General features: G+C 44.0%; 2 protein-coding genes across 4 annotated transcripts in view; one reads left to right on the top strand and one right to left on the bottom strand.

Moving 5' to 3' along the window:
- GRIN3A (glutamate ionotropic receptor NMDA type subunit 3A) overlaps positions 1 to 9,187 on the top strand; it is a 78,988-nt gene extending 69,801 nt beyond the window's left edge. Inside the window, exon 9 of the mRNA XM_083818569.1 lies at positions 1,023 to 9,187. Within this exon, the coding sequence (XP_083674695.1) occupies positions 1,023 to 1,359 (337 nt within the window). The 3' untranslated portion in view covers positions 1,360 to 9,187. The remainder of the gene's footprint in view (positions 1 to 1,022) is intronic.
- On the bottom strand, positions 6,425 to 27,971 carry RNF20 (ring finger protein 20). 3 transcript variants are annotated; one of them, XM_083818570.1, is made up of 20 exons: positions 27,818 to 27,971; positions 26,403 to 26,569; positions 26,087 to 26,254; positions 25,830 to 25,977; positions 25,489 to 25,671; positions 24,213 to 24,331; positions 23,126 to 23,272; positions 22,858 to 22,935; positions 22,468 to 22,587; positions 20,480 to 20,659; positions 20,151 to 20,286; positions 19,045 to 19,166; positions 16,788 to 17,185; positions 16,075 to 16,192; positions 13,946 to 14,095; positions 12,797 to 13,009; positions 11,472 to 11,597; positions 10,267 to 10,407; positions 9,773 to 9,874; positions 6,425 to 9,545 (listed from the first exon to the last, which is right to left on the bottom strand). In XM_083818570.1, the coding sequence occupies exons 2-20, from the start codon at positions 26,529 to 26,531 to the stop codon at positions 9,369 to 9,371; spliced, it is 2,955 nt and encodes a 984-aa protein (XP_083674696.1). In that variant the 5' UTR covers positions 26,532 to 26,569; positions 27,818 to 27,971; the 3' UTR covers positions 6,425 to 9,368. The 3 variants fall into 3 exon arrangements, with proteins under 3 accessions (XP_083674696.1, XP_083674697.1, XP_083674698.1); XM_083818571.1 differs by having other exon boundaries at positions 9,203 to 9,545; positions 27,786 to 27,947; XM_083818572.1 differs by having other exon boundaries at positions 9,203 to 9,545; positions 27,782 to 27,947.
- Between the last annotated feature and the right edge of the window lie 25 nt (positions 27,972 to 27,996).

Consider the following 27,996-nt stretch of genomic DNA (forward strand, 5'->3'; position numbering starts at 1 on the left):
GCTCATGTGTGTGTTTCTGCATGCCCACCTACAGTCTTTGCTCTTCACATGGTCTAAGCTGCCATTTGCACAGAATTGTGGTGAATTTAACTCAAGACACCCAGTAACATGGTGCCCAGCTTGTAATGAATAATAATGCATCAAGATAGGACCCAGGGCTCTCAAATCAATTATATTACTGCACTTTATTTTATTCCTGCTGAGGACTGTGGAATTACTAAAAGCACCAAGATATAGAAAAGAGGTAGAAAGAATTTGTATTACGGTACTGCTATTTTCCTCAGGGAGGAAACTCCGCTGTTTTTTTCAGGTCTTAACTTTCCAAAACTCTTTAAACTCCATACTAGGAAAACTTCTTAACATCAGTAGCTGAACTCCATAGGATTTCACTTACTTGATGAAACCCAAGTGTTAACTGCGGACTTGGGCCTCTGTTACATTCACCTCCCCAGATCACCTGAGCCACAAGCAGCAGAATCTGTGGCAGTCACTAAAGCTTTATCAAAGAGCTGTGCTTTAAACTGTGAAATAAAAAATATATCTGAAATGACACGTTAGTGATAATGACACTGATGTCTGTTGGGAAGCTCACGCTTCTACACTGCAAGGTTTGGATAAACCATGTCATCATGTCCACTCCCCCAAAGGACTAATGCTGTAAAGAACTCTAGATGTTGCAGCCACAAAGGCTTTCAGAAAGCTTTGGAAGCAGTCTTAAATCTTCCTGAGCTGGAGTAGAGAGGACTGTAATTCAATAACTAAAAAATAAAAATAAAAATGTGGGGAACTTGAATTTTAGGATTCTGTTCGATTCTTTGGTATGGTTTACCACAGACATTTGGCCATCTGTGTTTATAATTTGTACTTCTGAGGAAAAATAATTCCAAAGATAAAGGAATCATATTTAAATGTAATTGATAGCAGCAGCAGCATATTTTTCCAGTAGGATGGCTCCCAGGGAGGGGTTGCATACTCACTTGAGAAGGCTATGATTTTGTATTAACTCTCACACCTCTGTTCAGGTCCCATGTAGGGAACAGCCAGCATGCTGTGTGGAATACAGCCAACAAAGGCAACTGTCACCGGAAAAAATACGTCTGCACCAACGAGGGGCAAAATGAGCTGGCGATCCGACAGCACCAAGACATCGCCCTGCCGCAGGTGAGGAGAGAGACTCCGGCTTCTTTAACGACCAACGGGAAAGCGGACTCCCTCAGCATTGCCAGGACCTCGGTGACGCAAGAGCTCACAGAGCTGGAGAAGCAGATCCAAATCATCAAGCAGGAGCTGCAGCTCGCCATGGACAGGAAATCAGAGCTGGAAGAGTATCAGAGAACAAACAGGACTGCAGAGCCCTAGGCCAGCATACTCGGGCCCTTTCCCCTTTTCTCCCTTTCTCCCCTCCTCTGTAAAATTTTTAATGTGCTTTTGTAATGCCGGGAAGAGGCATGAAAATAAAGCAGGCAATATGCTCTTCATGAGAGCAGAGTTGCAGCAGCCCACAGCCACTGCCACCCTCCTGGGTCCTCCTCCTTTCCTAACAAGTTTTGCATTCTCCCAGCCAACTTCAGCCATTCCCAAGGGACTAGAGAAACAAGAACTGTCTGAACAGCAGGAGTTCCTGTTTCCTTCACTTGGCACTACAGTGAAGTTCCCTCTTTTTTAGCCCTCTCTGTGCATTAATTCAAAAAGAAAAGGAAAAAAAAAAAAAAAGAACAAGGCAATCTAAACTGCTCATTGGAAGCATGTCCCTTGTTGGTATGTTTTTGTTGTGGTACCTACGGGTTTAGTCTCTGTTTATGCTAAGGCTCCTTATGGTTGCCTCATTACACCAGGTGCTAGTTTCTATGTTGGCAACCCCTTCCCTCCTGGCACAGGCTGTGGTTCACGAGACAAATTCTTGGTGGCAGTCCCGGTACACACTGTTCCCTTAGCTCTGTCAGCACAAATGCAGATGTGGCTGCTCTGTGACTATGATAAAGGAACTCAACCAGCTTAGAAATAACTTGGCAAAAAAACAAACCACCACCTCTGTCTGCTTCTGAGCCTGGGTTCACTTTGCACTCCCACCCAGAGAGAAGCCATGCAAAAACAGCTGCACTGGCAGACGTGAGGGGATGGGTTCACAGTGGCACAAGGCAAGGATGAGGGGAGGGGAGAGGGCAGCAATGCTGCAGACCATTATCTACGACCAAAGCTGAGGTATCTCCTCTGTGAAACCACTCCCTTAACATTCTGTCTACAATTGATGTTAAGGTTCTTTCTCACAGCCAAAGTAACATAAAGGGGATCTGGTCCACTGATTTATTCTGACACCAAACTCCCACCGAAGTCAAAGGGAATTTGGCACCAAAACCACCTGGTGGACCAATGCTCACTGTAAAGGGGATTGAGATTTGCTGTTTCAAAGGCAATGTACTGAGTGGTGCTCCCTCCAACCTGGATGATGAGTAGAGTGGAAGGAAGGGTAAGCTGTTCAGCATCTGAATAAACAATACATCAATCCAAGTGACTGTGTTATTAATACAGGATTTCCATGAGTTTTCAAACAACACTTCACAACACATCCTGTATTACAAAGAATGTTTGTCAGAATTAACTCTGGTTTCCCAGATACATCACTAAAATCGTCTTTACCCTCCCTGTATCTCCAGCCAACTGTGTGAATGTTGCCAAGGGTGACAGTCCTAGCAGGCATGGTTAAAGGCTTCAGCCAGACATGAAAATGTATTAAGGGGTTTGAATAAGGCATACTGCCTTTTTTTTTTTCCCCACCTTTAAGCTTTCAAAAACACTTGCAAATGAAAAGCTTTGCACGGGCTACTTAATGCTGATAGCAGCAATACCCAGACCAATTAGTTCCATTAAGAGAAGCTCATATTCTACTCCCTGATCAGTCTTTGGCCTCTGCTTTTGGGCAGCAAGCACGGCTGCTTCTTTCAATAGTCAGTTACCCAGAAAAGAGTGGATTAAAACATAAAACAGGAATGTGGGGCCAGGTGACGTGACACCTGCACATCAGAGAGGTCTGAAACACCCAGGAGGTCCCTTCTTACCCTGCACCTAAAAAACTACACGACCCAGATCAGGTCACTCAATTTGCATTTGTTGCCTTCCCTTACCCTCCCTCACTCATTTAGATAACCAGCTTCTTCTGAAGAGCTTTTTATCTGTGTAATATCCAGTATCTTCCAACCTCTGACTTCATTTGGTTAGAACAAATGAATGCTATTTTTTTCATTATTACAAGACAAACACTAGGAAAGAAATATTCCAAGCCAATTTTATCAGTAGATTTATCAAGTTTGTTACTTCCATATCTCTACATGTATTATGAGTCCAGGGAAAGTTGATCGGTATTAGCTTTAAAAGATGTGAAATTAAAAATCCTAACGAAATCTTAACTGTGCATGTTCTGGTTCAAAGTCCAATCCAAACATCCAATCTTTCAACAAACCACTCTTTAAAGACAAAAACACAAATGAAGAAATGTCAGCCACCTAATAATTAATGGTAAACAAAAATCTGTGTTTCTGCTGGGTGCCTTAGGGGCTACTCACATGTCAAATGCAAAACAGGGATTGCTCCGAATTACCACAGTATTAACCAGAGGCCTTTTGGTTGAGGGTTGAAGTTATTGCCCAGCAGAGACAGGTTTTGTCAATAGGCAGCACTGAATGAGGATGTTCCTTTAAACAAAAGCATTATGTAACACTATCACGATGGTTTCAAATAGTCACGCAACCACGAAACAAATCTGAAGGCTACGTCAGTTTAAGGTAATCTGAACTTAATTGCTAAAGGTGCACAGTTTCCCTATCAAAACATCAACCTGGCAAAGAAAACAGGGAAAAATGAAAGGTTCTTGCAATTTGCCTTTTTCACCAGACCTCAAACACACTACAGGGAATAGTGGGTTAACCCCACACACAAAAAGTACAAGACTTAGGGATGTAGAGGAGGTCAGCTCACACACATCTGACCAGTTGCTTGGTCCTTAGATTTCTCAACTCTGTACCAAGACCCAGAAAAAAAGAAAAACACAAGGATTTTTCAATCAGGTCTGCATTTCCATAGCCATGTTATTCTATTGTCTCTCATCTGAGAGAGAAGAACCCAGCCTGATCCCACAGGGAACAATGTTTGCCATGGCTTTCAGGATGTTTGCCCATCCTAGAATGAGGAGTATTGCACACAAGCCAATGCCTGCAGGCTGCATGGAGAGGTGGGGATTGGCTGTGTCAAGGGGCTGTACATGGTCTTGTCTCGTGCCTCAAGTTTAATTCCCCCCTCCTCAGACTGAGGCAGGAACTTTACTTCCTCAAGGATTTCATCCTGTCCTGATTCCACAAAGCCCTACACATATCTACAAAGGCCACAGAGGAGAAAGCAGAAGTAGATTACAGCCAATGGACTGGAAACAGAGAGCTATCCTTAGGGCTAACTTGATGTTATAGAAGAGGCAGACAGAAGATTTATAGAACAGCAGTCAGTTCAAACACTTTTTGAGCTTATATTATCACAAGCAGAGAGTAACTTCAATCAACATATTTGAAGAACGGATGGCATCTGGATTGAGTAAGAACACAGATGATGGTTTTCCTGCTTGACACAGGGTCAAGCTAATGATATAAGTGACCTGTGATGTGTCCTGACATTTTTACACTCTATAAGATTGGTGGAAGGAAGGAAAATCAAAGAAAATTTCCAGACTTTGCAGCTGTACTTCTTTCTGACCTCATCTATTTTGAATGGGATTTTTTGTTTCTAAATGGTAATACTTTCAATTCATCATTCCACGCTGATTTATTTTGCCCATGACACACAACCGTCACCTTTATAGGCCACCTTCTTGATGGCAATGCTCCTCAGAAACCATACTGTGAGCTCTTGCAAACTCTTTACACTCCCCCAAATGCACTCCGCACACACACACACACACATCACGCTTCCCCACCTTGTTAATGCTACAGAGGCTTTTTCTTTATTTACATTTGATTACTCTGGTTCAGTTACTGAATGTGGACAGACTTTCTCTAAAGAATATTTGTACCCCTTCTTTTTCAACAGAATTATTTTTAGCCTTGATATACTTTTTAATCATTTTCACTCATTCAGGCAAGCCAAAACAGACTATCTAAAACATTCACTGTTTCTCAGTGTTTAAATTATAAGCACAGAAAGATGTTTAATAGCTTCCACAATAATCTTCAAGGACTTACTCAGCTTAAAACTAAAATATTATTTTATAATAAGAAGATATTTTTATCTTGGGGAGGAAAGAGAAAACAAGTGTCTTCGAACGTCATCTGTGAATCAAATCCAGAGTGCTTCAACTGTTTGTTTGTTACTGTGACCAGAGTAAACCCAACACTGACAGTATATGCACAGAAGTTTACAGCTTAACTTAAGGTAGAAATGCAGAGTGACTTCATGACTTTAGGACTTTGTATACCTATAAAGGCTGTATAATTCAGGTTTTTCACAGCTGCAAAAAAGTGTGGTGTTACAGCAAAGCTGTTCAAAAATCCAGGCAATGTTTGCTGGTGACCAAAGTCCTGCTTCTGATGAGCAGGCATTTGTACCACGAAATCTCCCATAAGTATATTATTCCTAACACATCCTCTCCTTTCTCTGACATGAAGTCACGAACTGTAATCCAAACAGCAACTTCTAATGAAAGTGAAGGTTCTGCTTTCATTCCTTCTGCACACACTAAGACAGCATATAAGCCATAACACAAACTCTCAGCACCCCAGCTTCCCCTTGCAAAGTCAGGGACGTGTTCCTTCTCAATTTTGAGGATTCACAGTAATTTACATGGTTCACAGGGTTTAATTCATATTTTTGAGTCTTTTGGAAAGCTAAAAGTAGCAATGCATACTACAAGATTGTGTGTGATTAATTACTTTCACTTCACTATTGTTTTTGTTATTTTTGGTATAAGCACATACAGGAAGGTAATTCAGATTTTATGATTCAATTAAGGTGCGTGGATGAGACAAACCTCTGGCAGTTCCAAGAGGAACTTCCAAGAAAATCAAGTATTACAGGAAAAACACCATACCTTATGAAAGAATGTTGTAAATAAGTGACTTACCTTTCATTTTTAGCAGCAGACTTCAAATGTAGCCTTACAGTACAGGGAGTATAGAGGCTACAATGTATGTTGTGTCTATCTACAATGACAGAACGGATGCACAAATAATCCAGCATTTTGGTACTTCTGTTGTGTTAGGAATAAAGTTGTGAATGTATAGCCAAAAGGACAAAAGTTGTTCCAGATAACTATTTTTGAAGACAGAAGAAGAAATTCACCACTCTGCTTTACAAGCTGCAGGCTTTGGAAAAAATGTTTCCAATAACCCTGCAAAAGACAGAAGCACATCTAGATACTACCAAAGTCAAGAAAAAAACAGAGAAATAACCCAATCCACAGCTTTTATTATAGCTTGTGCATTACAAGATTAATCTTTGTGGCAAAACTGCACCAAAGAAACCCCTACAAAGTATTTTCTGGAACCTAAGGACAATGACAGCAATCTCTCAGCCTAGGAGAAGACGTCCACATCGACCAGGGTCATCAGTGGTATGCTATTTTCAAAGATTTACCAACAGCTTCTTTCTCCCCTTATGAATATAAAGATGTGCATATGCTTTTGGGGACGGAGGATGTTTACTAATGCACCAGTCTTCACAGATTCTTGGCCTGACTCAGGAAGATACATGCCCAAGGAGTCACTCCACTAAGCTCTACAAATGTACCAGTTCATTCCTTATTTGGCCTTTCAATGGGAAGAGCTTCCCATTCACACTCAGTAATGCCACCATACTTTCACAGGATTTAATACTATACAACCAGAGCAAATTCCTGAAATAAAGGAGGGCAGACTTTGAGCTGTTCAGGACACTGGTTGGCAGAGTCCCTTGGGAGGCAGTTCTGAGGGGCAGAGGAGTCCAGGAAGGCTGGGCACTCCTCAAGAAGGAAGTCTTAATGGCTCAGGAGCAGTCTGTCCCCACACACCCAAAGACGAGCTGGCATGGAAGAAGACCGGCCTGGCTGAACAGAGAGTTGTGGCTCGAGCTCAGGAGAAAAAAGAGGGTTTATGATCTTTGGAAAAGAGGGCGGGCCACTTGGAAGGATTATAAGGATGCTGTAAGGCTGTGCAGGGACAAAATTAGAAAGGCCGAAGCTCATCTGGAGCTCAATCTGGCTACTGCTGTTAAAGATAAAAAATGTTTTTATAAATACGTAAACACAAAAAGGAGGACTAAGGAGAATCTCCATCCTTTACTGGATGCAGGGGGGAAACTTAAGTCACAAGAGATGAGGAAAAGGCTGAGGTGCTTAATGCCTCCTTTGCCTCAGTCTTTAGCAGCAAAACCAGTTGTTCTCTGGATACCCAGTACCCTGAGCTGGTGGAAGGGGGTGAGGAGCAGACTGTGGCCCTCACAATCCACGACGAAATGGTTGGCGACCTGCTACAGCACTTGGATGTACACAAGTCAATGGGGCCAGATGGGATCCACCTGAGGGTACTGAGAGAACTGGCAAAGAGCTGGCCAAGCTGCCTTCCATCATTTATCGGCAGTCCTGGCTATCAGGGGAGGTCCCAGTCAACTGGTGGCTAGCAAATGTGATGCCCACCTACAAGAGGGGACGGAAGGTAGACCAAGGAAACTATAGGCCTGTTAGCTTGACCTCAGTGCCAGGGAAGCTCACGGAGCAGATTATCTTGAGTGTCATCACACGGCACTTACAGGGCAAGCAGGCGATCAGGCCCAGTCAGCATGGCTTTATGAAAGGCAGGTCCTGCTTGACGAACCTGATCTCCTTCTATGACAAAGTGAAGCGCTTAGTGGATGAGGGAAAGGCTGTGGATGTGGTCTACCTTGACTTCAGTAAGCCTTTTGACACTGTTTCCCACAGCATTCTCCTCAAGAAACTGGCTGCTTGGACTGGCGTATGCTTCGTTGGGTTAGAAACTGGCTGGGTAGCCGGGCCTAAAGAGTCATGGTGAATGGAGTTAAATCCCGTTGGAGGCCGGTCACGAGTGGAGTCCCTCAGGGCTCAGTACTGGGGCCAGTCCTCTTTAATATCTTTTGCGATGATCTGGATGAGGGGATCGAGTGCACCCTCAGTAAGTTTGCAGATGACACCAAGTTAGTTGCGTGTGTCGATCTGCTCGAGGGTAGGAAGACTTTGCAGGGTGATCTGGATAGGCTGGACTGACGGGCTGTGGCCAACTGTATGACGTTCAACAAGGCCAAGTGCCAGGTCCTGCACCTGGGGCACAACAACCCCAAGCAGTGCTACAGGCTGGGAGATGAGTGGTTGGAAAGCTGCCTGGCAGAGAAGGACCTGGGAGTATTGGTTGATAGTCGGCTGAATATGAGCCAGCAGTGTGCTCAGGTGGCCAAGAAGGCCAACAGCATCCTGGCTTGTATCAGAAACAGTGTGGCCAGCAGGACTAGGGAAGTGATTGTCCCCCTGTACTCGGCTCTGGTGAGGCCGCACCTCGAGTACTGTGTTCAGTTTTGGGCCTCTCACTACAAGAAGGACATGGAGGTGCTCGAGCAAGTCCAGAGGAAGGCAACAAAGCTGGTGAGGGGTCTGGAGAACAAGTCTTATGAGGAGCGGCTGAGGGAGCTGGGGTTGTTTAGTCTGGAGAAGAGGAGGCTCAGGGGCGACCTTATCGCACTCTACAGGTACCTTAAAGGAGGCTGTAGAGAGGTGGGGGTTGGTCTATTCTCCCACGTGCCTGGTGACAGGATGAGGGGGAATGGGCTGAAAGTTGCACCAGGGGAGGTTTAGGTTGGATGTTAGGAAGAACTTCTTTACCGAAAGGGTTGTTAGGCATTGGAATGGGCTGCCCACGGAAGTGGTTCAGTCGCCATCCCTGGAGGTATCAAAGAGGCATTTAGATGTAGAGCTTAGTGATACGGTTTACTGGAGGACTTGTTAGTGTTGGGTCTGGACTGGGTGATCTTGTAGGTCTCTTCCAACGTAGATGATTCTGTGAAGGCCTCACTTCTTTCTGCAGGACCACAGACAGCTCTCATCCCACCAAGCCAGGACTTCACTGAGATATTTTCCAACTTGACAGTGTGAAATTGATAGATGGAAAACATCCTCTGAGGCATCAAAAAAATCCACAAAAAAATGAAGGCGAGAATAAAAGAATAGGGACAAGAAAGGAACTAAAATCCACAATCTATTTCTTTCCATTCCCCAACCACACTGCCCAGAAGAGACTGTAGATGAACAGACGGAAGCACTGACTGCCCCACAGGTGACAATAAGAGAAAGTGAGGGAGGCTGGGTGGTCACAACAAGCAGCAACTTCCTCTGACTCCAGTGGAAAGAATCAACCGATGTAGATCCTGTGGAAGTCATTGGCTCCAAAGGCAGCATTGCACTTGGGGCACTTACGCTGCCGGGTGTCATAACGTGTTTTCACACACTCAAAGCAGAAGACGTGAAAACACTTTGTGAGGACAGCATCCTTTTTGCGCATGTTACAGCACGGGCAGGTCAGGCGGGCCTGCAAGACAAAATCATTATAGAGAAGGCTCACTGCATTGCACTAGATACATTAAAATGTGACTAAAGATGAAGGTCTTTCCACTCCTCATATGGAAAGGGTGCTTTCTTCTGTGCAAAATAGGTCTACAGTGCCAAAGTCTAGACAAATAATATATACTGAAAGCATGACTACACAGCCTTTTGGTTAAAGCAGAGCTAAGAGGGAAGCAGGAGACAGCTACGCACCTTGTAATCCTTGATTTCTTCCATCAATATCTCATCACAGTTGGGAACCATGTCAGGCTTCTTAGTGGTCTCCAGCTTCCTGCGTAACCTAGAAATGTCTTCCTGTATGAAAACAAGAGGGCAAATAGATGACCAGTGTCTTCTGTCACAACTAATCCAAGGAAGAAACAGAGGTAGCACCTACCCAACAGTGCACCTAGCTAAGTCACTCCACCTATACTTTTATTGCTGATAGACCAAAAGACTTACGAGAGATGACATCATCATCTGGTGCCACTTGTATTGTCAATAATATCAAAACCTACACAGCCAAGAGGCTACTTCAATAGACTGAGCTGAAATCCAAGTGAATGGACAACAACAACAACAACAAAAAGTTTTAGCTAGGAAACAGTAAGGAAACTTACGTAGCTGGAATCTGCTCTGAGTTCAATGCAAAAGGGAGACAGACACCAAGGAGACAGATACTGAAGGATTGTGTACAAACTGTATACCTCAGCCCTTTTGAAGTTGAACATCTCTTTCTCTCTAGTTACTCTGTTTTCCACTATCTCATCCTGGAAGTCATGTAGCTTCTTCTGAGCCAGCTCTAGCTGGGTTTTCAGGTCATCTGCAAGCTGGGCTGCATCCATGGCCTGAAAAAATAAACCAGTATAGAAGTAACAGACACAGAAAAAGTTCTAGTGATTTCTAGTCCCTCCACCTGACAATTCAAGACTGCCCATAGAATACTTCCAGGGCCACTGGAGATTTACTTTTTTCAATCTGATTATGGTATTTTCAAATGGAAGAACTAAATTTATTCCCTAAACTTTACAAGAACAACAAATTATCTTCTTGTCAACAAGCTCTAATCATTTAGTTTGAACACTCCTCTTTGTTAAAGATAAGCCCTATTACACTGTAATGCAACTTGATTAGAAAAACATCAATGCTCCCACAATTCTTTTCTCATTCAAGTGTTTTCAGCCCTCCACTCCTACACTTTCTCAACTAAATTTACAGGCAGGCCTAAAGCTAAACTAGAGAGAACTGCAAGATGAGTTTTGTTGCGTTTTTGTTTGTTTTTAAACTGTTTTCTCTCTTCAGCAGTTTCTTAGCGTTCTCTAACTACTATTAGCCAAGTTCTCTTAGTACTTCAGAACATGGTATTACACAGAAGTGATTGCACAGAAATCCCCCATCTCCTCTTCAAAGTGCTATTCCTGCCTTCCTGTCTGTTATGTCATTCCTGTATTTCTACTAAACACTCGATAACAATGGCAGGATCAGCCATGACACTCAGTTTTATTCCACTCTACATGCCTACTTTGTTTTCTGATCTTACGCATTTAACAAGTGTCTTAATGTTCCCCAACCATAATTTTCTTTTATTTATCTCATATTTCCTATGAAAGCTTTACTTGGTGCCAGTTAACTTAATCTGGCTGTTGCCTCTTTCATGATAGTCTGAGCTAAGGTGCCTTTTACATGAAACCTATCACAGAAACAACTACACCTTCCTCATCTTTATCAAAGGAAACATCAGTCTACCACACCTTAATTAGAACTCTCTTTAGAACTCCTCAGCATTCTGGTATACTAGTCCAAAAGGAAGGAGTATCAGGTACCATAACACCAATGAAAGACAGGAGCCTTCTATGCTCCCCTCAAGACCACTCCATCTTATAATCCAAGAGGAAATCAAGCAACTGCTCACCTTGCGTTTGTTCATTTCCAGGGCCTGTGTTCGGAGGCCTAGCTCTTTCTCCCCTGTTCCAATACTGCTTTGCAGTAAGTGTTCCTTCTCCTCCAGTTTACGTACAACTTGCAGCTGGGCATCCACCTTGGAAAGGGAGAGAGGAGGTACAGAAGGACTGAAATGCGTGCTCTGCAGGTCTTCAGAGATGGCAGAATATACATGTAGAACCGTTAACATAGGAAAATGACTACTGCGTTCAGCTCTGGGGCCCCCAGCACAAGAAGGACACGGACATATTAGAGTGAGTCCAGAGGAGGGCCATGAGGATGATCAGAGGGCTGGAGCACCTCTCCTATGAAGACCAGCTGAGGGAGCTGGGGTTGTTCAGGCCGGAGGAGAGAAGGCTCTTTGGAGACCTTATAGAGGCCTTCAGTACCTAGAAGGGGCCTACAGGGAAGATGGGGAGGGACTCTTTGTCAGGGAGTGTAGTGATAGGACAAGGGGTAATGGCTTTAAATCAAAAGATAGTAGATTTAGATTATGTAGTAATTTCCAACCCAAACTATTCTATGATTCTGTGATTCCCAGTTTTCTCCTTCCTCCTGCTGTCCATAGCAATGAACCTGTATGAGTTTATGCTCATACAGCAGTTCCTTACTAAGACAGACCCCTTCAAAGTCTGATATGGTATACCTAGGATGATTAGGGGAACATTCCTTCCTGTACTCGTTTTGGCTGAGATAGAGTTAATTGTCTTTATAGCAACATGCATGGCACTATGTCTCAAATTTGTGACCAAAGCAGCATTGACAACACACTCCTGTTTTAGTTGCTGCTGAACAGTGATGAAACAGCATCAAGACCTCTGTTTCTCACCAGCGTGTAGGCTGCACAAGAATTTGGGAAGGGACACGGCTGGGACAACTGACCCGGGCTGGGCAAAGAGGTATTCCATACCATACGACATCATGCTCAGCCATAAAAGCTGGGGAAAGAAGGAGAAACAGGGGCGCATGTTCAGAGTTACGGTGTTTGTCTTCCCAGGCAACCATTACGCGTGACGAAGACCTGCTTTCCTGGAAATGACTAAACGTCTGCAGGCCAATGGGAAGCAGTGAATGAATTCCTTATTTTGCTTTGCTTTTACATTCAGCTTTTTCTTTACTTGGTAAACTGCCTTCATCCCAACCCGCTGGACTTCTCACTTTTACCCTTCTCTCTCACATCCCACAGGGGGATGGTGGGTAAGCAGCTGTGTGTGGCTTGGCTGCCTACCGTGGCTAACCCACACCACCTCCACCCTCCTGTGAGCTTGGTTGTCCTCTCTACTTCTCCCAGGTTACCTGTGTCTTCAGTGTTAAAACTTGGTCTGCCAGCTCCTCCTTCTCCTCTTTCAGCAGCTTGTGGATCTGGTTGGACTTGATGCGCTCAGACATCAGCTTGAAGTTGGCATCATCCTTCTCCCGCAGCTGCTGCATCAGGCGGATGTTCTGCTCCTGCATGTCTTCAAAGGCTTGGCCTGTGACATCCATTTCTGACAGCAGAGCCTCCTCCTCCTGCAAGAGGATTACAGGCTCTGGCAGAACTGTTTCCTGTACCCTAATGGTTACCCTGAAAATTGTACTCATAGACGCCAAAACTAGCACAGACCAAAGAAGACTGATGGTATCTTCCCAGCAACCAGACAAAAGTACTCCCTAGAAGTCTGCATCACAGCAGAGATGCCCTGAACTAGAAGATGTACAAAAAAAAGACTTGTCTTGACAGGAATTCACAGACTCTAGCTTGTATCTGCTAGGGGAAAAAAAAAAAAAAAAATCAGATGTGGCACAGGCCACCTCCTAGCTTCTGGCAGCTAGCTAAATAGCTGCCATATAAACTAGGCCAATAACACTATATATGGACAACTCAACAGTTTCCACATAGAATGCTGACAAGGCCTTTATACTCACTCAGGCTGCTTCAACATTAATGGAGTAAATGACAAGACAGTGCAGTTCTGTACAATAAGAAAAAAACTCAATTCTAAGGGTACACATCAAATGATTGGCTTGCCTCTCCCCTGCTCAATGGGTCCCACTCTGTTAACATTAGATTAAGCCCTTTTTTGTGGAAAAAGACTTAAAGGGAAGGTATGTCACAGCACCATGCACATGCATGAATTGTATGAACTGTGCCAATAAAAATACTTTGGAAAAGAAGTTACAACTTACTCCTGTAGAGGCTGACCCAGCTACTTCTCTGTGCTCTTCACCTAAGCCACATGGACAACTAAGTTTCCCTACCACGCCTGACATGAGCTTTGTGACAGCTGGTGCTGGGATTTTTTGTTTCTTTTTTGCTTCAGTAAACAGGGACACAACTTGCACATCACTGGAATGAATATACAGAAACAGAAATTCATTCCCTCAGGTAATCTTCCTGGCTGTAAACTGAAGGCACCTACTTCCAATATGCCCAAACTGTGACAGAGCTTATCGGAAATTTCTCACCTGTTTAGCCATGGCTAGTTTCTTCTGTAAATACTCGATCTGTTCCTCTACTGCTCGGATCTTGCGGAGCGCATCCTCATCAGCCATCTTTTTACTCTCCTTTTTCTCCTTGTCTTCCAATTCTTTCACCCTTTGCCTTAGTTCTTCCAGCTAGAAGACATACAAGACAGAAATGACACTAAACACAAGAATGTGGCCTGAACATTGTTAAGAGCTGGTCTTCCCCACAATTATTCAAAGCTTCAGAAAAACTACCCTCAAAGTATGGGAAAATAAAACCCATCTCACTTCTACAAGCCATTGTATTATTGGCAGAGAAAGCATTAAGCCAGGCTATAAGACTGAAATCTTGATTTCAAAACTTTTGAAAATTCCATAGCACCTCTTACCAGAGTACATTAGTTATCTCTTGCAGTTGCATATATAAGGCTAAGCAGAAGAAGAATATCTGCTCCTTTAAGGCATCTGGTCAAAGATTGTTTTCAGTGCAAAAAGGGATGATTAAAAAGGAAGAAGCCATACACAAAACATACAAAGACACAACCTGACTGACAAAACACAGGAGGCCGCAATAGTGTGACTGACCAGGTTTGGTTCCTTACTGATGTGAGAACAGAAGCGTGTTTATCCCAGGAAGGTTATCTGGCTGGGGACCTTGTCAACTAGGGCACCAAGGAGGAAAAAAAAAGTGGGGGAGAAACCAGAAATAAATATGCAGAGGTGCAGACCTGACAAAACAGACATGGAGATAATGACAAGAAACAAACCTTGTCAGTCACACTAACTGTTGGGCTGTAAACAAACTACAGGTGCCGCTTCCAGGAAGATCAACCTGGGCTTTGCAACCAAACAGACTAAACCAGACGGGACACCAAACTAGAAGGGGTTAAGGAAATCAGTAGAGTTCTGCAAACCCATGAAAAGATGTGCACTGGGAAGGGGAGCAAGGATCAACGAAGAGGTTTACAGACAGAAAGGGGTACAAAAGGATTTGGTTGCAGGTGAAATACAGCTGGTCAGTATGGTCATCTGCCTAATCATGGCAGTCTGGCTTCTCTACTTATACCTTCTTTGCAAATCTTTTCTTAACCACCTCTGTGTAACCTCATGCACGTGTACGTGTGCTGCAGGGACTAAGTGCCAGCTACTGGTAAACTGGTTTGTGAGTTAGGTATGGGGCCCAGGACACAGTCAAGAGGTACTGGATAGACTTGAGCGATCTGCAAATGTGTACACACTTGTGAACCTGGATGGTGCTGTGTGTGCACGCATACCTTCAATAGTGAACTTTCATCTCTACCAGTGGAAGAAGAGGAGGTGGACTTGGCTATTCGCGTCTATGTTTTATTTGAGTCCTACGTGTAGGTGCTGTTGAAGGCAGTGGCTTCCAAGTGGCAATCTGTCTGACAGGCTGTGTCCTCTGCATATGTCTCTGGGATATGTGCTCAGTGTCACTACTGTTGAACCCATAAAAAAAGAAAGTAGCAGCCACACCCCTCAGCCTGGGCAGAGATCCTGAGTTCCAGGCTGAGCTCCAGTGGCTGGACAGGAGGAAGTCCTGAACCTGAGGGGCTGGAGAAGGCAGCCATGCTCATAACATCACTTAATATTACAGTGTAACTCTTCAGCGAATCTTCTGCACATTCACTCAGATGCAACATTTTAAAATTTTATTCTCAAATCATTGTTCAAGCCTCATTTTAAATACATCAGGTGATGGTTATTTGCCACATCCACTGAGAAATCTGAGACCACACTGCCAAAATATTCCTGAAAGCATAGTTTAATTTTTGTCTAATTTGCTGCCTATCCCTCTTTGTCTTCAGGTCTTTCTAAATCTTGTTAATGATATAAAGCTAACAACCTACATGTTACAGCAATGGAGAGCTAAACACGCCTTTGAAAGAACCACCACCTTTAATACTGACGATGAAAATATTACGCCTCAAAAGGGCATCCTGTAATCTCTCTTTTCATCTCCAGACTATTCCAATCTCTCTTGTAAGTAACAAACACAGGAAGAGAAACCACCTCCAGCCTGAAGACAAAAGCACCATAGTGCAGGTGCAGAGTACTTGAAGTTTTAAGTAGCACGCAAAAGTAAAAGAGGGAAGAGAAATGAAGTTTACCTCAGCTTTTGCTTTCTTCTCAGCTGCCATCAGCTGCACTTTGTCTCTCTGTTCTTTGGGGGCCGAGCGGTACATATCTAACAACAGCTTCATCTCCTTCTGGCTCTCCTGGGCCTTCCTGGAAACACAGAGATAGACAACTGGGAGTACTTGGCAGAAAAGCTACATTGTTGTATAACTAGCATGAGAGTCAGACCAGTATTTGCTCCATCTCCCACACTGCACATATATGGAGTTCTCCCCGGCTCTTCTCACTCTGGTAAATGCAAAACAGTCAAGGAGCACAAGACGGAGACTGAAAAGAAACAGGTTCAGGCACATATGGGTTGAAAAACTTAAGAGAAGGCAGAGGGTGACAGAATTATGTACCCAATGGAACACGGATAGCAACAGCTATCCATCTCTGCTTTGGTACTGTCTAAGACAGGGAAGGCCACTGTGCTCTTCACTAACAATCTGCTGCTGTAAAGCTTTACACAATTGTAATGACAGCAGCAAAGATTACTTGACCCACATTAAGAAGTACCTGGCTTGGTATTCATGGTTTAGGCTATTGTAGAAGTGTGACTATGTTGTCCAAACCCTTATCAGACAGAGAGGGTGCTAGAAACCTCTCACTTCAGTAGTCAATCTCTTAAGAGCTGCAAGTTATCTTACACAATCACCCAAGCTAGCTCAACTCACGCAGGAAAGAGAGGATCAGCAACTCTTACTTGAGCTCTGCCTTCAGCTGCTTGATCACTTCAGCCTCTTTCTTTCTTCCATCTTCATGTTTCCCTTTCTCCTTCTCTTTGGACTCTCTTTCCTTCTCAGATTCCTTCTGCTTCTGTTTTTCCCGCTCCCGCTCCTTTTCCTTTTCTTTCTCTTTCTCTCGCTCCCTCTCTTTCTCCTTTTCCTTCTCTCGTTCCCTCTCCCTCTCACGTCTTTCCCGCTCCCGTTCCTCTTCATCTCGCCTGGCCTTAACTTCACTAGCATCTTCAGAAGCAGCCTTGGGCACAGGTACTTGGGCAGAAGGATCATCTGGCTCCTGTTTGATCTCTGGAGGCTCCTCCTTTGTGTCTTCAGTGCTGGACTGGGACTGTAAGATAGTACTACCGCTGCGAGAGCGGATCTGTAATGCAACAGAAAGAGAGAAGACACAGAAGGAAATTAACCATTAAGTACTTAGCCAGAAACCTGTATCACAGTTATCACAGAATATCCAAGTTAGAAGAGACCCACAAGAATCATCAAGTCCATCTCTTGGGTGCCCCAAAGAACCACACAAAAATCAGACCCTGTGTCTGAGAGTGATGTCAAAACGCTTCTTGAACTCCGGCATGCCTGGTGCCATGACCACTGCCCTGGGGATTTTGCTCCAGTGCCTGACCACCCTCTCAGTGAAGAACCTCTTCCCGAAGGAACCTTATCCCTCTTCCCTCACTGTCCCAGATATCAGCTTGTGTGCTTTCTCTGAAACTGCTAATACTTTTCACAGAGAACTGCACAACTACAAAAGGAAGGCAATTAATTTGATAAGTGGAAAGCAGGAGAATGTGGGTTCTCCATCAGAAATTACACTACATACATACTGCATGCTGTACTAGAAAGGCTGATATTAAAAGCAATTATGTGATACTACAAATAAGGAAGTGATTAGTGACAGCCAACATGGCTTCACTAAGGGCAGATTGAGCCAAACAAATCTGGTGGGGTTACAGGACTGGTAGATAGGGGAAGAGCAACAGACATCATCTATCCGGACTTTTGCAAAGCATTTGACACTGTCCCGCATCATATCCTTGTCTCTAAACTGGAGAAACATGGATTTGGTGGATTGACCACTTGGTGGGTAAGGAGCTGGCTGGATGGTTGCACTCAAAACGTTGCGGTCAACGTTGTCCAAGTGTCCATTGCTCAACATTCAAGTGGAGATCAGTGACCAGAGGTGCTCCTCTGAGGTTGGTATTGGGACCGGTGCTGTTTAGTATCTTTCTGGGTGACATGGACAGCGAAATTGAGTGCACTGTGCATCAGCAAGTTTGCCAATGACACCAAGCCGTGTGGTGTGGTCAACACGCTGGAGGGAAGAGATGCCATCCAGAGGGACCTGACAGGCAGGCCCATGCGAACCTCATGAGGTTCAACAAGGCCACATGAAAGGTCCTGCATCTGGGCTGGGACAATCCCAAGCACAGATACAGGCTGGGTAGAGAATGGATTAAGAGCAGCCCTGAGGAGAAGGACCTGGGTGTGCTGGTGGATGAGAAGCTCAACATGAGGCAACAATGTGCGCTTGCAACCCAGAAAGCCAACCGTGTCCTGGGCTGCACCAAAAGTAGCGTGGCCAGCAGGTCAAGGGAGGTGATTCTCCCCCTCTGCTCTGCTCTTGTGAGAACCCACCTGAAGTACTGCGTCCAGCTCTGGGGCCCCAGCACAAGAACAACATGGAAGTATTAGAACAAGTCCAGAGGAGGGACGCAAAGGTGATCAAGCAGCTGGAGCACCTCTCTTATGGAGACAGGCTGAGGGAATTGGGGATGTTCAGACTGGAGAAGAGAAGGCTCCGGGGAGACCTTATAGCACCCTTCCAGTATCTAAAGGGGGCCTACAAAAAAGCTGGGGAGGGACTCTGTGTCAGGGAGTGTAGTGATAGGACAAGGAGTCATGGCTTTAAACCAAAAGACAGTAGATTTAGATTAGATGTAAGTAAGAAGTTCTTCACTCAGAGGGTGGTGAAGCACTGGAACAGGTTGCCCAGAGAAACTGTGGATGCCCCATCCCTGGAAGTGTTCAACACCAGGTTGGATGGGGCTTTGGGCAATCCGGTCTGGTGGGTGGCATCCCTGCCCACAGCAGGGGGATTGGAACTAGATGATCTTTAAGGTCCCTTCCAACCCAATCCACTCTGTGATTCTACAAAGGACTGACCAGTGTTCACCATTCCACTAAGCATTCCCTGCTCCCCTCTGCCATTTCCCACTCTGATACCTTGCTCAAGTCAGATTGGGCCTCTCTCAGTTTGCGCTTGTATCTCAACACCTCTCCCTTCAGCTGGTGGTTGTGATTTTGGAGACTGCTGATGAGATGACGCATCTCTCGATTAATTGGACCTACAAAACCAGAAACACACTACTTTAACAACACACTTTTGCTGATCTTCTGTTAAGACTTTCACAGAGATGGAGAACAAGCTATCATTCGATAGTGACAAGGGATCAAAACAAGACTATAATAATTCTACTGCACAACAGAGCATTTAGAGAAAAAAATCAGGCTAGCTTTACAAGCTACCATAAGTCCTTGCAAATTCCCAGCCCTAGTTTTCCTTTAACATTATTCTTCCTTTAAGGAATGTGGAGGAAAAACATAATTGTACTGGGTCTGGCTGGGATGGAGCTAGTTTTCTTCATAGCAGCTCACTCAGTTCTGTTTTTAGATTTAAGACCAAAACAATGCTGGTAACACGCTGATGTTTTGGTTATTGCTGAATAGTGCTTGCTGCGTCAAGGTCTTCTCTGTTTCTCACTCTGCCTCCACAGTGAGTAGAAAAGATGTGCACAAGAGGGTGAGAAGGGGCACAACCAAGCAGATGACCCAAACAAACCAAAGAGATACTCTAAGCTATGTAACATCAGGCTTAGCAATAAACAAGTGAAAAAGAAGGAGGTTAGCCATCTTCTGCTTGGGAACTGGCTAAATATTAACCCACAGCAGTCACGCTATAAAAAATCTCTATAATTTAAAGGCTACTTTAAGAACAACTTATTTCTTTCTTCTGGATAGAAATTAAGCATTACCAGTGTCCTGTCTAGGTTGCTATCCCAGATTTGTAAATTAATCCTCCCAAAAGTAATTTTTTAACAGTGCAAAATGCTCTGTCATAAACCAAATTATTAGCAAAATCCAGTATTTTGCAACACCTACAAGGAAGTCAGACAGCATGGAACTGGCCTGCCCTGAATCATGAGAAGAGCTTTGTTTTTGAAACCTGACGGAACAAGTATTTAATAGTAGAAAAGGAATGATATTGAAGTGTTGTGCTGCAATGCAGCCTTCTAATTTTATATTTTTTTTAACATAGAAAAGTTCCATACCTGCTTGTTCATTGGCAGCAAGTGTCTGTTCAAACTCAATCCTCAACATCTCATACTCTTTGCGGACTTGTGCTAGAGTGTCCTCTAGCTGAATCACTTCTGTGCGTAGTTTCTTGTGAAGGCTGACCTCATCCCTCTGTGGAATAAGAAATGGACAGAACTTGGTGCAGTGACCCTGGAGTATCTCTCACCTCATCAGCAGAAGGTACAAGAACAGATAAATTATCACCAGGAAGAAGTGATCCCAAACATCTCCAGAGCCACCCAAATCAACAGTGATAGTTGATGGGATGATAATGTTCCCCAGTCTGAAGGAGCACAGGTGTTACCTCGATCAGTTCCACCTGGCGCTGGTGTGTGGTGCGGGTGCCATGAAGCAGAGTGCGGGCCTCATCAAGATGTGCCTTCAGCTGGAGACTCTCATTATACAAAACAGAAAATTGGGACTGCATGCAGCGGTATTCTGGAGTCTCCTTCACAGCCTCCTCCACTGCTCGTCGCAGCTCAACCTGGTCAGGACACAAGAAGATGCCACAGAAAATGACATCACGTCCCTGTCTTCGGCATCCATTTTGCAAGGTAGAATAACAGTGAATTAAGCTGCCACAAGCAACTTGACAGTGGCAACAGCACAAGTATCTTAAAAAGCAGAACTTTAACAGCATTGCTGTGAAGTAGATGCATACGATATGCTTAAGTATCAGCTAAAAAAAAAAGTGGGTACTTTCTCTCTACTGGTATATACTAGGCTGTTTCTCTTACACAGTCACATTTATTTTTCCTTTTCAGGTTTTGCAACAGTTTACCTCAAAGATACAAATTTGGGAAATACAATAAAACTTTTAAACTGATTTACTATAAAACCATAATCACCTAAACCAATCAACACAGAAACACTAAAAAGCATGGCTGGGCACTAGAGAAACTAGGTGCAACTAGGCATTGTTAACTTTCTAAGAAAAAGAGATATAATGACAGAAAGCAAGTGAAAGAAAGCATAGCATGTGAATTTTACTATAGAAAAGTTAGCAAATGGGTGTGACTACCAGCAGTGAAGCAGATACACATATACACACATAAAGCTCAACACTAATTAAGAGAAAAGAAGAGTTGTATGCCAAATGGTCTCAAAGCAAACTCATGTGAATAAATATAATTTATATGTGCCTCAAGACAGCTTTTGGAATGTCATCTCTGAAACTTGACTAATCAGCTCAGGTGATCCTTGCAACAAGCTAAGTATATGATATATAGAATTAACTAAATTTTATCTACTATAGATTCACCACTTTTTGTGTCACTACCATTAAGATAAGAAATTCATATGCTATTTCCTATCTAACCACTCTAACACCCGGAAAATATTTAAGTTCATCTATTCTTCTAAGAGTCTAGACTCTCCTACACAAGTTCCCTAGTTCTACTCACGTGGGGTGAAAGGGAAGTGAAAGGTGTCAATCTAGAGATGTGGAATTAAATAACCAGACATCATTAAAATATACCAAAGAAATGCATCAGAATGAAGAACGGAAATAAGAAACTAGTATAATTTCCACTGATGACCACATGGTGTCACCAACGCACCGAACTGTAAACTTATGTTGCACAAACATGCAGAAGTCCTGTACACAACCCACCTAAATCACAGAATAGTTTGGGTTGGAAAGAACCCTTAAAGATCACTTAGTCCGACGTCCCTGCCATAGACAAAGCTTTCTTTCACTAGATCAGGCTCCCGAAAGCCCTGTCCATTGTGACTTTAAACACTTCCAGTGATGGGGCATTTACAATTTATCTGGGCAACCTGTTCCAGTCATAAAAAATTCTTCCTTAAACACAATCTAAATCTGCCCTCTTTCAGTTTAAAACCCTTGTCCTGTTGCTACGAGTAAAAAGTATTTCTCGACCTTTCTTGTAAGCTCCTTTTGGGTACTGAAATGCTGCAATATGGTCTCCCCAAAAATTTCTCTTCTCCAGCCCTAAACAACCCCAGCCACCTCAGCATTTTTTCATAGGAGAGGTATTCTACCACTCTGGTCATTTTCATGGCCCTCCTCTGGACCCACTCTAACAGGTTCTTTCTTGCCTTTCAGATACTGGGGACCCCAGAGCTGGATGCAGTACTCCAAGTGGTGATCACAATAGTGGAGTAGAGGCATAGAATCCCTCAACCTGTTTTTTACGCACCCCAGGATGTGAAAAGGAAGCACAGAATAGAGGAATACAACTAAGGATTCCCAGAGACACGGTACAGCACAAGAAACGGGATCTGACCACAGAGAACACCTTCATCATCACACGGGTACAGATATCACACCTTAAGTTTTTCATTCTGTGTTGTTACTTCCGCAAGATCCTGGCGCAGTTCCTCCAACTCATTGAGGCGGTTCCCAGCAAGCTCTTTATTCTCCTCCAGTTCTGCATTCATCTCCTCAAACTGTTGGGGATAAAATGCTTTTAAATTCTACCATTAATATATTTACTGATGGTACTAATTAAGTGTCTACTGCAAAAGTAATCGTCTGGTAACAACACCAACTGAGACAGAGTCTATTTCCCTCAGGTCTGTTTCACAGCAGGAAACTTAGATACAAACAAAATAGTTTGCCCAAGGTCACCCAGGAGATTAGTGGTAAAGAAGGTCCTATATACTATCTGTCCTTGACTTTATCCTTCCCTCTGCACATGACCAAGTCCTTGAGATTACCTTGCGGGCATTAATAGTGATTGTGCCCCCATAGAGACTGCTCCCAGCTCCATACACCTTGTAGCCTTTGGAATTTACCTGCAAAAGAAGCAACGGGTTTCATAAACACTCAACTAAGCCCCAAGAATATGCTGCTACATCATATTCAGAATCAAAGATGGTATAGTAGAGATTCTAACTTCTCATAGCAAGGTACCCTAGGAAGATGTTGTGCAGCTCAAAACTACACCCAATTATCTGGATTCCTAGTAAAGATGATAGTGCTTACCCGTTCAAGAACATCTGCTAAGTGCCGGTTAAGACGCTGCTCTCTCTTGCGGATCTTGTCAATATTCCATTGAAGGTCATCAATCATAGTCTCCAGAACAGACACACGAGACTCTGCTGTCTCCACTCTCTCTTGCAGCTTGGAGAACTGCAATCAAAAGAGTATTTTAGACAGCAATATTAGATAGAATCAACAGTTTTTCAGAGTGCTAAATATTTATTTTTCTTCTGTTTTGATGTATGAATACATCATAGCCTGGATTCATGTCCTTTGCACCTTTTGCTATTGCCTTTTGCTACTGAGACAGATTAGTCTCAGTACCCAAATTATGAACTATCCAAATTTTACACTAGCTAAAAACGGTAATGAAAAAGAACAGTACCTAAAACAGTAATGAAAATAAGACAAAACTGATAACGGAAAAAGGGCAAAATGTTGGGGATATCTGGCAGAGTGTAGAAACAGCCACCTCACCTTATTCAAAGGCACCTTTTTTTTTTTTAATCTTTTAAATCCTTACAGTCACCTACTCTACAAACCACTGAAGTGCCTTTGAACAAACACTGAACAAGGCCACGGTTAACCCAAACAGGTATTAAAAGAACTGATGCCTCTGAAGCAAATACTGCCAATAATCTGAATCCCTTAATTCCTTAATTAATGACTGTGTTGATCTTGTAATTAAGGCTTTTACACTTTCATGCATGACCCAGAGAAACCAAGAAGGTGAAAATGACAGGGATATCAAGTCAAGCATCTCATCTCAGATATTTACACAGTCATCTAAACATCACCTTACCATTTCCTCTGCTCTGCTTTCTAAAGTCAAAACCACTCAAGTCACTGATCCAGTTATTCTCTTTCCTTCAGCAATATAAAAAGCAAATGAATCTGAATCACACAGAAAAACCTACATGCAACCACCCATTCCATAACCTTTGTTCAGAATCTGTCTTTCAAATTCCATTGCTCCTGCCCCTCTCCAAAGCAATAACCTGTCTTCCAAACAATTTTTACCACAAATTATTCTAAGTGGGAAATAATCAAGCACAGAACCCCAAACAAATTTTCTCTCTCCTTTTTATACCTCCTGAGACATGATTCGATGTTTTTCCTGAAGAAGATCAGCCAGCTCCTGCAGCCGTCCATTTTCATGTGACAGGTAGGAATTAAGCTCCAGGACTGCTTCTTCCATTAGTGTAATATCTGAGAGAGGCACAAGAAATGGAAATGAACAGAAATCAAAGAAGGCTGTTTTTAATTCTTAAACAGCAGAGAAAGTGGAAAAAAAAGTTTCTACTGTTAACTTGTGCTTACTACATCCCTCCAGCAGGTGGTTCCTGATCTCCATCCACACAGAGTACTCACTAAGCAAAAGGTTTTGCAGTTTAACATACAACACATTCCCGACTGTCAGTTACTATCTCCTAATACCAGAAATCATTCCAATCGTGTCAGCATCAGCAATATAGAACATGTATCCCACTGACATCCTACTGCAGGTCAAATTCATGTGCATCTCCTTCAACAGGTGGTTTAAATGACAAATTGTAACAACTGAGTCCAGGCTCACATGATAGCATTGGCACTACTTCAACAGTCTGAGACTGCCAACTAAGAATAGTAATACTCTAGCACACCAATGCTAGATTTGCAGAGCTCTTCATTCAGACCATATAAAACACTCCAGAAACTAGGAAAACCAAAGATGACTTGGTACTTCCATGTAAATTTGCATTCACATCTCTAAAAAGACTAGAATTCTAACCTTAAGCCAAGTTTTTCATATATTCATATGAGTGTAAAGTGAATCTTCTACACTAATTTTCAGACGCTAGTCATTTAGGTTTCCTCTACAAAACTCTGCTTTGTGTCCAAAAGACATTGGATGGGTACCATTTGGCTCAAAACCCAGAGGAAACTGAGGAGTCAGTTACTCCTAAGCCTTTTACTCAGCTGCAAGGGAGAAGTTCAGCATCAGTTTGCAATACTTGTTTGAATTCTTTACTTGAAACCTTTAACCTGGTGGCCAGGAATAGCTGGGTGATAAGGCTCAACTGCAATCTGTAACTTCTTGTGGTGCAGAAGCACACTGCAGGCAGTAACAAACCTCTCCTTAGCCCAACACTGGGCAGAGCTCTCAGCATTCAAAGCTAGAGACAATTATCATATACTTCTAACATGCAGAACTTGGAGGTTTTGATTATTAGGAGTTTGGAAAGCTAGGCAAACTTATTTTGGAAACTAAATGAGATTACAACCTAGTCATTCTTAACGCTTACAATGCAGCATCACATCTATGCTGGAGGCAAATGAGTATCAGCCCTTGAGTATCAGCCAGTGGTCAGCCCCCTTGGTCATACCTCCACTATTCAGCTTGTGGGACAGCACATCCACTTTTTCCTGCAGCTTGTCATACATTGTGACAATCTGAGCAACAGCACGCCGGGAGGACTCTACACGTTCTTGCAGCTGAGACTCTATCTCCTCACTCGTGCTGCTGGCTAGGGTGGCTAGGAAGGAGAATGCTGGCTCCAGTCCTTCACCTAGGACCAGAAAGATACGCAAGAAGTAAATGTGCTCTGGCAGAAAAATAATGCTAATCTTCATAATCAGAAAGCCAGGGACAGCCTTTAGAAAGGGAAACCAACATTGTCCACAGCAAAAAAACATCTTTTCCACTGTTCCCAGCCAGGTGCCTCACCTCGCTCTCTCTCATCTTTGCGCTCCTGATTACTGTCTGAGTCTGGTTCAGGTTCTGGTACCACCAGTGCTTTTCTTTCAGACAGGAGATCTCCAAGACCTTGGTCCAGGTCAAAGCGTTTAAGGATGATGCGGATGTTTTCATCAAACTGAATAACACAACAGGCAAGACAAGACAAAGTACAGACATGAATTAATGGAGAACAGGGGAATAGAAGAAAGTGCAAGAAAGCAGTATTAACCAAGCACGTTGCTAACCTGATTCCAGTAACGATTGATGATCAGCAGAGAGGCATCATCAGTGGCCTGCCGACGCTCCAGCTTCTCTATGTGCTCCCGCAGCTCATCCTCAATGGCTTGCCGCTGGTCAAGCATCTCTGCTAGTTTCCGGTTCTTGGTCTGCAGTGTCCGAATGTCCATCTCCTCCTGTGCAGAAGCACAAGTCAGTGGCACACTCCACACAAGCCAGATCACTAGACCAGGCTCAGCAAGGAAGAGAGATGTCCCCAGATAAAAAATAAAAATTAAAAAAAAATAACGAGAGGTTGAGTGGCAATACACAAGAAAAACATACCGTTGAAGAAACGCCACCGAGTTTAATGGTCTCCACTGTGGTTCCTGAGTCTTCAACCCCAGCCTTCTTCTCTGGAGGTGCAGAAGGGCCAGGGTCTCCAGCTGCCCTTTTATTGCCAATTCCAGACATGGTGACTGAGACATACAAGGTCCCCTCTTCTCCAAATTCTGCGTAAGTGTTAAAGAACACCATTAAAAAACAGCAAACACACCGACATAACCAGCTCTATTTAGGGGTTTTTATGTACCGACCCATCATGGCTAACAAGATGCCCAACACAATACAGACCGCGTAACTCAGAAGGTTTGGGCAAATACTGATCAAAAATCTTAAAAGACACCACTGGGGTTAGCACAGTGAACAGCAATACGATGGAAAAAAAATATCCATCATTATTACCACTGATCTGTAATGTTCAAGCAGAAGCACTTTATTTTATCATGCTCTTCAGAAAGAAAACAATGCAGATTCAGTCTCTTTTTCTCTTGCTCTTTTATTAAAAGTGATTTGGGTTAGGATTCAGCAGGCTGCCATGTATGTCTGAGACTTCCTAAGACTGTGCGTACATGGCACCTGTCCACTTCACACCAACCAAACTGTTGGTTGGTGTGAACCAACCAACCAAACTTCCATTTAACTGTTTTCCCCGTTAGCAACGTAATTTGGTGGGCACTGATTTTTAGCTAGAACAACTAAGCCATTGGGAAGGGCAAGGGGAGGAAGAACGCCTCTTGATAAATGCATCTACTACCTATCAGCCCAGTGAGACACCCATGACTACCCCCTTCCAGCTGTTTTATCCAAAGTATTTCTTTCATTGCCAACACCAACCCCTACAGCTGCAGCTCTCCTGTACACTACTCACTTCCTCACATACTGCATGTCACTAAGCATTCATGACCACAGACCTTCTCTTTTCTTCACCTCGATCCCAGCCTATTTATATTCACCCCTCCACAACAGACCTCCCACACCAGGGACTCCACTTCACCTTACTCTCACTCTTACTCCTAAAAGCCTCTTGCAGAGACTAACACATAACTCTACTTGGCGCTCCCCACACTGGCCCAAAGCCATCTATCCCAACCACCACCAGCCACCCGCTGAAAGCAAACTTCCCCGTGCCTAATATTTAGCTCGGTCTGACCCAGACAAGCCCATCCCCTCAAAACTTCTCGATCACGTAAGTAATTCAGGCATCCTCCATAATTGTTGTTTATGTCACTTCCCCCTGCATCCCCGCTATTTGCCAGCCCTCTGCTCCCTGCCCTGGCCTCCACACGCTGCAGGGACCCCAAACTGCTCCCACCGACCCCTCGCACCCCCGGGGGCCGCCCTCAGCGAGCCGAGGCCCCGTTGCCCGCCCGCCCCCCGGGCACCCACCGACCCGCGGCCGCCCTCCCGCTCCCCCGCACCGGTCCTGTCACGGGATCGCCCTCACACGGACCGGCCCCGAGGCCCGGTCCCGGCCCCAACACCAGCGGCCTCCGCCACCGCCCTCCGACCCGCAGGAAGCCGCCAGCCCCCGCGCCGCGGCCCGAGGCGGGGCCGAGCAGCCGCCCCCCCCCTACTTCCGGCGGCCATTTCGCCCTCA

The sequence above is a fragment of the Anser anser genome, assembly GCF_964211835.1.
Source record: "Anser anser genome assembly, chromosome: Z".
Classification (NCBI taxonomy): Eukaryota; Metazoa; Chordata; class Aves; order Anseriformes; family Anatidae; genus Anser; species Anser anser.